The sequence below is a fragment of the Electrona antarctica genome, assembly GCF_951216825.1.
Source record: "Electrona antarctica genome assembly, chromosome: 5".
NCBI classification, from domain to species: Eukaryota; Metazoa; Chordata; class Actinopteri; order Myctophiformes; family Myctophidae; genus Electrona; species Electrona antarctica.
The window spans coordinates 59,902,702-59,911,255 of record NC_136810.1 but is presented as its reverse complement, the minus strand read 5'-3'; the positions used below and the strand labels follow the sequence as shown (position 1 = coordinate 59,911,255).

The 8,554-nt window shown below is 44.2% G+C and overlaps 1 protein-coding gene across 1 annotated transcript in view; it reads left to right on the top strand.

Moving 5' to 3' along the window:
* Window positions 1-222: 222 nt before the first annotated feature.
* Window positions 223-8,554, top strand: part of rab3il1 (RAB3A interacting protein (rabin3)-like 1) — a 34,561-nt gene continuing 26,229 nt past the window's right edge. The window contains exons 1-2 of the mRNA XM_079500614.1: window positions 223-274; window positions 6,087-6,307. Of these exons, the coding sequence (XP_079356740.1) occupies window positions 6,117-6,307 (191 nt within the window). The 5' untranslated portion in view covers window positions 223-274; window positions 6,087-6,116. The remainder of the gene's footprint in view (window positions 275-6,086; window positions 6,308-8,554) is intronic.

The following is an 8,554-nucleotide window of genomic DNA, read 5'->3' as shown; positions in this document are numbered from 1 at the left end:
TGTGTGTGTGTGTGTGTGTGCGTGTGTGTGTGTGTGTGTGTGTGTGTGTGTGTGTGTGTGTGTGTGTGTGCGTGTGTGCGTGCGTGCGTGCGTGCGTGCGTGTGGGTCTGTGCATGCTTGTGTGAAGGAATGCGTACAGTGTTATCCATTATTAACCCATAGTTTCCTCACAAGGCTGAAGGTTAACCTGCTGAACTGTAGCTGCACTTCAGAGAGAACTTCCAACAAACCTCCTTTCTCCTCCTCTTCTCTTCTCTACATCTCCTTGCTCTCGGTGAGTTTAAATCATCCATATGTATTACTTATCTGGTGTTTTTTTAAATACTTTTGTAACCTTTGCTAAACATTTGTGTTGTTAAAGATGTCAACTACTGGGTTTTTATTGCAGTACAAATGTTTTGTGTAAAACAATGGATGTGTTTTTGGGGGAAGTTGAATCTAGGGACGAAACAATGAGCACCCACTTGACTGCTCTGTGGTACGTTAAACCCTGACGGAGTCCCTCGGGGGTCTGTACTAAGCCCCCCTCCCCCACCTAAACCTGCAGCTTGTAGATCTGCTGTGTTCGTCACACAATAGCGACACAAGGGTTTAAGAGATCAAGTCGCCCTTACAGAAACGGCGCTGTGTTAAACATCGAGCTAACAGCTGAACCACTTGAACTTTAGCTTAGCATCGCTGATCCTCGCAATGCATGGCGTGGAGGGACCAAAAAGCATTATGTTATACCATAGCTATCGAAATATAGCTCAATGAGCTTGTACATATATTACATACATATATTAAATACATATTTGCAGATGGAGGTCTGGCCGCGGCCATTCAGGACGGGAACCCCTTTTGGTGTTAAAGCTTCTAGGGGGGTCCCTGGAACAACATATTTTCAGATGGGGGTCCGCGGCCAAATACATATAATTCTGGGGGTCCTTGACGTGAAAAAAGGTTGAGCACCACTGACATAGAAACATAGGTTTTTGTGAAAACTTTTAGGATTTAGAAGACTTATTTATGGACTTCTAAATGGGTTCAAAGAATTAAGAGAGGCAGCAGACCTGCCTAGTTTGTTAGCATATGCCTAGCATATTCGCTGTTTTTTTGTTTTTGTCCTCAAGTAACCTCAAGGTTCAAGGATACTTTATTTTGTCTCCTGAAGGAGAAATTTGTCTTGGACACAAGGACCCGCACTGCAGCATACATACATACATACAATACATATACAATATACTGCAATTAGGGGTAACTGTATCGAAATATCGATTAGTATATTGAAACGTAAACAGCAAATATTGTATGGTATCGTATGACTTTGTATCGTATCGTTTTAAAATGGAGATAATCGGTATCGAATCGTTTTGCAATGTAAATAATCAATTGTATCAATACTAAGTATTTGTGCATTGTATTTAGCAATTTTAAGAAGAAAACATTAAAATATTTGTTTAATACACTAGGTCTATCGATAAATGTGTGTATTCTCTGTGTTCATGTCAAGGCGTGGGTTTGTCCATATGTGTGTTCAAATACAATGTCCATCTATTTGCCAGAGAATCACTGTGTTTACTCATTTATATCCGCAATATAAATATTTCCCTTAAAAAACCTGCACTATACACAAGTTTCACACATTTGCTAAATTGTTACTTTATCGATTTCAAATCATTGAATCGTATCGTATCGCCATAATGAACCAATATCGTCCATGTATGGTATCGTCAACCGCATGTATTGTGATACGTATCGTATCACTGTTAAAATGTATCGTTACACCCCTAATTACAATACAATACATTTCAATACAAGACAATAGAGGTACACAGTGACTCGTACAACATTTAAATAACACACACGCCGACATACCAATAGTGCACGAAAAAATACGAAAAAATTGAGCACATAAAAAAAAGGAAAGGCCTGGGCCGTGGCTCAGCGGTCCGGGCACCTTCGCTGGCGATCCGGCTTGGCGGTGTGCCGCGGGTTCGACTCCCGATCCCGACGGCCTTTGCTGCATGTCACTCCCCCGTCTCTCTACCCATTTCCTGTCGGCCTGCTGTCTGTAGAAAAATATAAAATAAAGGCGAAAGCCACAAAAAAAAAGCATTAAAAAACAAAAAAGATAAAAAAAAGATTCACACGCAGAGCTCATGCACCCGCGCTTGGTGTAGCCATGGGTAGCCATTGATTATTGCGGCAGCGTTACGTTGCGGACCCCCGCAGACTCCGCGAACGGAGCGCAGCCAATTCCGCGCCCAGGAGTGTAGCCCGGTCGTTAGGGACACAATGCAGAGCTTTCCTCTAGCAGCAGGAACGACAGTTATCAGCCACTACACTACTAAAAACACACTGTCCTCTATAGTTTTCAAAATTTACAATTTCCAAATTGACACTCATTAGCCCACGGACCCCATTAGAAAATATATGCCCAATGACCCCCATACGGGAAGATTTTTACAGCTCTAGCAGTGATTTTCAACCATTTTAATTTCAAGGACACCCAGGTTTGACCTGAATTAGGCTACAGCCCCCCATTTAACAGTTTAGAGGCCCCAGACGGAGATCACCGTCAAGTTCAAGTTCATGGTCAAGTGCCCCAGACGGAGATTGATAAACGGGACGGAGATTAATGATATCAAAACCGATCGCATCGCTCCACAGCCTAGGAGCGCTTGTTGCCCAATCCTCGGTGTTGCACAACAGTGACACGTCATCGAAAATGTGCCCTGTCTGTTTAGCGGACGAAAACTAAAATCCTAAAACGTTCATAACTCTCGTCTAATTCTGAAAAAAGATCCTGTGTTATACGGCGCTCCGCTGTCCAGTCGCTAGTCGCGATAGATTTATTCTTACCTCCCGTTGTTGTCGATCGACTCTAGAGTGGGGTGGCTATTGTTAGCTGCTACACAGACATTCACAACAACTTCCGGTGCCCCGGTAAAAGTGGTCCGGGCGCTATACACTGACACCACGCTAGACAGGAACGCCCAAAAACGTCACATTCGGTTTTAGCCTGGGGTAAAAGATGTCTATGGCTGTCAATGCAACTTGGTCCAATCCTTAATCACATACGGACAAACATCTATGCCAATGCTATCTAACTTGCGGAGGTAGCGTGCCTTGTCCACGGGCAACAGATCTTTCAACGTATGGCATTGCAAATACGTTTGATAATCGCTACTCTGCTCAATATTGTTTTGAAAATGCCGCAAATTGCATTGCAGTGAACGAGCGCAAATCACAACTTCCCCCGGTTGTGGGCGGAGTCACAGTTTGAGGCGCTGTTTACGTGCCGTGGGAATTCATGAACTTGAACGTGAACTTGACGGTGACGTTGGTTTGTCGGAAACTCCGTTAAAAGCTGCGCCAGCTCAGAGGGTAGTGTACGGCTTGCGTAGATTTATTCAGAAGGCTTTAGTCTTCATGCTGAATCAATTAAAAGTCCCCAAATCTCAGATAAAATATGTAGGCATGTGTCCAAAACATTGGTCAGCACATAAAACAATGATAGCTTATATATGCTTAAATGCATGCATTCTAGAGGCAGGTTAGCCTAGAGTCCCATACAGAAACTGCCCCTGCAAGCCCGACACCTTTTTATTTATTTATTATATTAGGATATTTCTAGCATGCGCGATTGCGCTGCTCACTTGCATGTTAAAAAACAAACTCACAATTATAATAAGAACATACACTTATCTGCATTCTGCACTGTACGAATCCAACGTTGTTTAGTGTAGTAATGCCTGCAGTAGGCCTATTTAAATTGTTTTGTTCTTATGGAGCTCCTTTGAGTCAGTCTGACCGACCGTGTGTGTATGTGTGTGGGGGGGGGGGGACAGCAGCATGCCAATCTGATTAGCCCTATACAAAAATAGAAGTCCACATTATTGCATCAGCGCGTGCAATTCGGCCAGTCATAGTTTTAAGCGAGCTCACCTTAATTAATATAATATGGGCAACTGTAGCTAGGCTGTAGGCTACTACATTGATCTCATCATGAGATCAATCAAGTTTGGTGCCAAATGTCCCGCGAATCATTTTAATATGACGACATCATGAAATTAACCTGCACTTGGGCTGACAAAGACGATCTGACAAAGAGGATATAGGCTACCCGCCGTATATGGTTGAAAATGTATATGCCTACGTGTCCATGATCAGAACAAATCCATTCTCCACATGGCATTCAGACAGATGACAGTGAGATGATATTGATCCCCGCATGAATCAATGCAGCTCTGATAAAAAAAAAAATATCGGATATCTATTTTACCTCTAGGCGAGTGTGCAATTGTTCTTTTTTTTATATATAACCCTGCAGTGCATTCATCAGTAAGGGCTTTTATCATTGCCGAGTTGTAGGCCTAATATAGCATTTGGTCGTGGCGAACAGTACAGCCTACAAATTCACTTCTTTCTCATTATGTGAAAGTAACTGTAACATCAGTTAACTTATTAACGTTCTGACATTTAACAAGGAGTGAAGCAATGCGTGCCAAGTTGGCAAGTTTCGTTTATAATTATATACATATAACTCGCGCTGTTTGCTTGAAGATCTGTCCGTGCAGAGACCCGCCTGTCAAAATTAACTGCTCTACAAGCTCATCGCGGCTGTTGTATATATAATTTCAAACTTGGGAATCCTCTGTGCAGTCTATGATGACGTATTTCGACATTTCCTGTTGCCTTATATGGTCGTGGATGTTCCATCAAACCAGGCGACACCAGGCGAATCGCTTGGAAAAAATGCGGAAAGGATACACTCGGCGATACGCACAAATGAAGTGATTACACCTGGTTCCCTGAATAACACGGGACTTAACCGTAGCGTGATCGGACGGATTTTCCGCTATCTATACGCATGACCTTTACGCTTCCGTTACACTATGGCGTATTTCTCCTTTGTGAATGAGGACCATAGGCCTTAAAGGGTCCATTTGGTTCCAATTCTACACTCTCTGAGTTACAGACTCATACGCCTTAAAGGATCCATTTGGTTCCAATTCTACACTCTCTGAGTTACAGACTCATACGCCTTAAAGGATCCATTTGGTTCCAACTCTACACTCTATGAGTTACAGACTCATAGGCCTTAAAGGGTCCATTTGGTTCCAATTCTACACTCTCTGAGTTACAGACTCCTAGGCCTTAAAGGGTCCATTTGGTTCCAATTCTACACTCTATGAGTTACAGACTCCTAGGCCTTAAAGGGTCCATTTGGTTCCAATTCTACACTCTATGAGTTACAGACCCGTAACCATTTGGTTGGACCCCACTTTGGGAACCTCTGCTCTAGTGGCGTGGTGTGTTAATGTTTACCTGTAAAAACACACTGTCCTCTCAGTTTGTTGGTGTTTTCACCATTTGTTTTGGTAGGCGGGTGACGTTTTGGGGGGGTCCGAGACCCCGAGGGGGGTCCTCAGAGATAGGAACGTTTTTTTTTTACCACTTCTGAGGGGAATATTTGCCAAAAATAGCCGATCTACATCTATTTTCGGTGTTCGATGTTTAGTGTAGCAGGGAAAAAGTGTTGAGGGTTTAAGGTGTTAACTGAAATAAACAAAAAAAACAGCATCCATTTACACAACACCGATGATATATGTGTTTAATATGAAAAAAAGTTTAATCTGCAACAACTGTTTTGTACAGTGTGTGTGTGTGTGTGTGTGTGTGTGTGTGTGTGTGTGTGTGTGTGTCTGTGTGTGTGTGGGGGGGGGGGGGGGGTCCCTGCTTCATCTCTTCTGTCAATGGTCTGTGTTACAACATTGCCGTATGATCCGGTCAGAAGTAGATGATATCGTTACGTCATGTTGTAGTCATTGTTTTGTAGTCATCAGGCCGAACCAATCAATCTGGAACTTCCTTTACCTCAAACAAATCAAATTAAAGTGTCACATTTATTGGGAAAAATCGGTTTGAGGGAAAGGAAGTTCCAGATGACGGTTCTGCATGGCCTGATGACTACAAAACAATGACTACAAGATGACGTAACGATGTGATCCGCTCCCGACCGGATCATACATAAACCCGAAAAGGAATGGTGCCCACTGCCCAGGCTAGACCCCCTGACCAGTCTGACCACTGCCCTGCAGACCTGGAAGAAGACAAGCTGCTTCTGAGCCATGGAGTCTCTGGAGGGTCTCCACAGCGTGCAGCTGTCGTCCTCGCCTCCGTGCGGAGCCTCGGCTCCGTTCTGTCCCTCACCCAGCCGCGGCTACGAGCTCGTCAGAGCCGGAGGGGCCGGGATCTCCGTCTACTCCAACAGCGCTACGTTCTTCACACGCTCCTCACAGGAGAGGTGCACTGTGGGAAGGTAAGCGTCACGCCAGAGGAGAGGTGTATTGTGGGAAGGTAATCATATGGTGGCGCGTGGGTTTTTATACCTTTGACGGGGCTGTAAATTGCATGGGGGACAAATTCCCGAAATCGCCATTTATTTATCTATTTATTCCCACAAAATGGCCTAAAAATTAGCTATTTAGCATAATTTGTCCAATTTATTACCAATCACGTACAGTACACCATTGCTCACGAAAGCAAGATCCTTGATCCAATTATAGCCACTGCATCTATACCTTTTAAAGTAGTCTGAGGAAAAGGAACGGCATGGCCGTGGGAAGATATTTACAGTAGGAGGTGCTGAATGTTCAGCACACGTGCACGCGCCTCATTTTCGCACATTTTAACGCGGAAAAGTGGCTTAAACTTTCCCTCTCCACACGCATGAGCAAAATAACACAGGCAATTAACCAGGATAAGGCGCCGATACTGTGATACAGCATATTCATTACGCCTAGTAACATAAATCTGTTCTGATTAAAAGTTATTATTATTTTCCCCCTCCTGTCCGAGGGGGGGGGGGGGGGGGGGGGGGGGATGTGCCCCCCAGCACCCCTAGTTCCCCCAGCCATGAGGAACATTTCTGTTTCCCAGGACATTGTTTTGGGATATGTTGGCTGAGATGGGTCTCTCAACGCGTCGCAGTGCGACACGTTGCGAGCTTGTAGATCTGCTATTTTCGCTATTTTTGTCCAAAAGTCCCTGCAGCACCCTACAGACAGCAGCCTCTCCGCTGACCGTGTCAGCATGCCTGTGGCTGCAGGGGTTGCGAACCGTGCGGTCAACTGGTGCTGCTGACAGCTGACTCATATGCATATCGTATATACATTTTGCTTTTTGCTGTTTTTGCCAAAACAAAACGGCCGCCGCGCTATACTGTGTGCTGCAAAGTGACTGGAGGTTTACAGATATAGTAGCCAATCACAATCCTGTTCCAGCCGGTTGCTGTATTATTACCCGATTGTCAGCAGCTGGGGGGCAGCGACAACACACGCACGCACACGCACACACACACACACACACACACACACACACACACACAATATAGCTTATATAATGCTGTGCACATCATTGTATATATTTGAAAACAAAATCACACCCGTGTGAAGTGAGGAGCGCTCTTATCATCGTACATCATCCAATAAAAAATTAATATACTTCCTCATTAATTCATTTGTCAACTTATGTTATTATCTTTTAACCATTGTCAATGGCATTTAATGTTTGTGTTAGCACAAAAAGCAGATTTGCTCAGACACATAATTTTGTAAATTCTCCTTTCATTCTCAATGAATGTGACACGAGTTATGACACAAAGCTATATATAGGAGGCGCTAGTGCACCTCAATAACCAGCATTAAACTTGGGAAGGCTTAGCCTCGTCTAGCCTTACATACCCGATGTGGGAAATCCGTAGTGTGAAAACCCACCTCTTCAGCCCGTAGCACTTGCTCTAGCACTTGCCCTAGCCAGCCTGCATGGATGGAAATCCCTGATGCCATCAATAATAAGCCCATGGGAATGCCCATGTATGGAGATCACTGATCAATATTGGCCAGCAACTCTACATCTGACGTCAAACCTCAAACCCTTAGATCTCCATATATGGAGCTGACCTGTTCTGACATTCCATATGTTGATCCTTCCCCATCCATCCTTCCTCTTCAATGTCTTATCTCCCTTTTGACTGAAACCTGTCCATTTAAACTCTAGACGGGCTGGCCCAAAGTTATTAGTGCAGCCGCGCCCGGCAGCCAACTAAAGTTGGCTCAACAGGCGTTCTCAACAGGCCCGAGAATTAAGGACCGGCCCTACCAGGGCCCTCATCAAACCCTGTACACTCAAGACACTGCCCCCGCTGCCACCCATAGATCTCCATATATGGAGCGGACCTGTTCTGACATTTCATATGTTGATCTGACCTCATCAAAACTCAAGACTCGCTCCATATATGGCCAGTACAGAATTCATTCCATATGTTGATCTGACTCCCCATGCCAAAGCGCCAGCGCTCGCCCAGCAGTCTGCTGTCACCCAGGCGGATGTGTGCTTCTCGCTATCAGGGCGTCTTACGGGTAGATCTACTATGTATTTATTTTGTGCTACTTCTACTTAAGTAAAAATATCAATGCTGCAATATACGATCGTCTATTTTCAAAATAATGACTGATTAATATTTATGGCTGAAGTGGTTAACGTATGTTTTGTAATACTAATACAA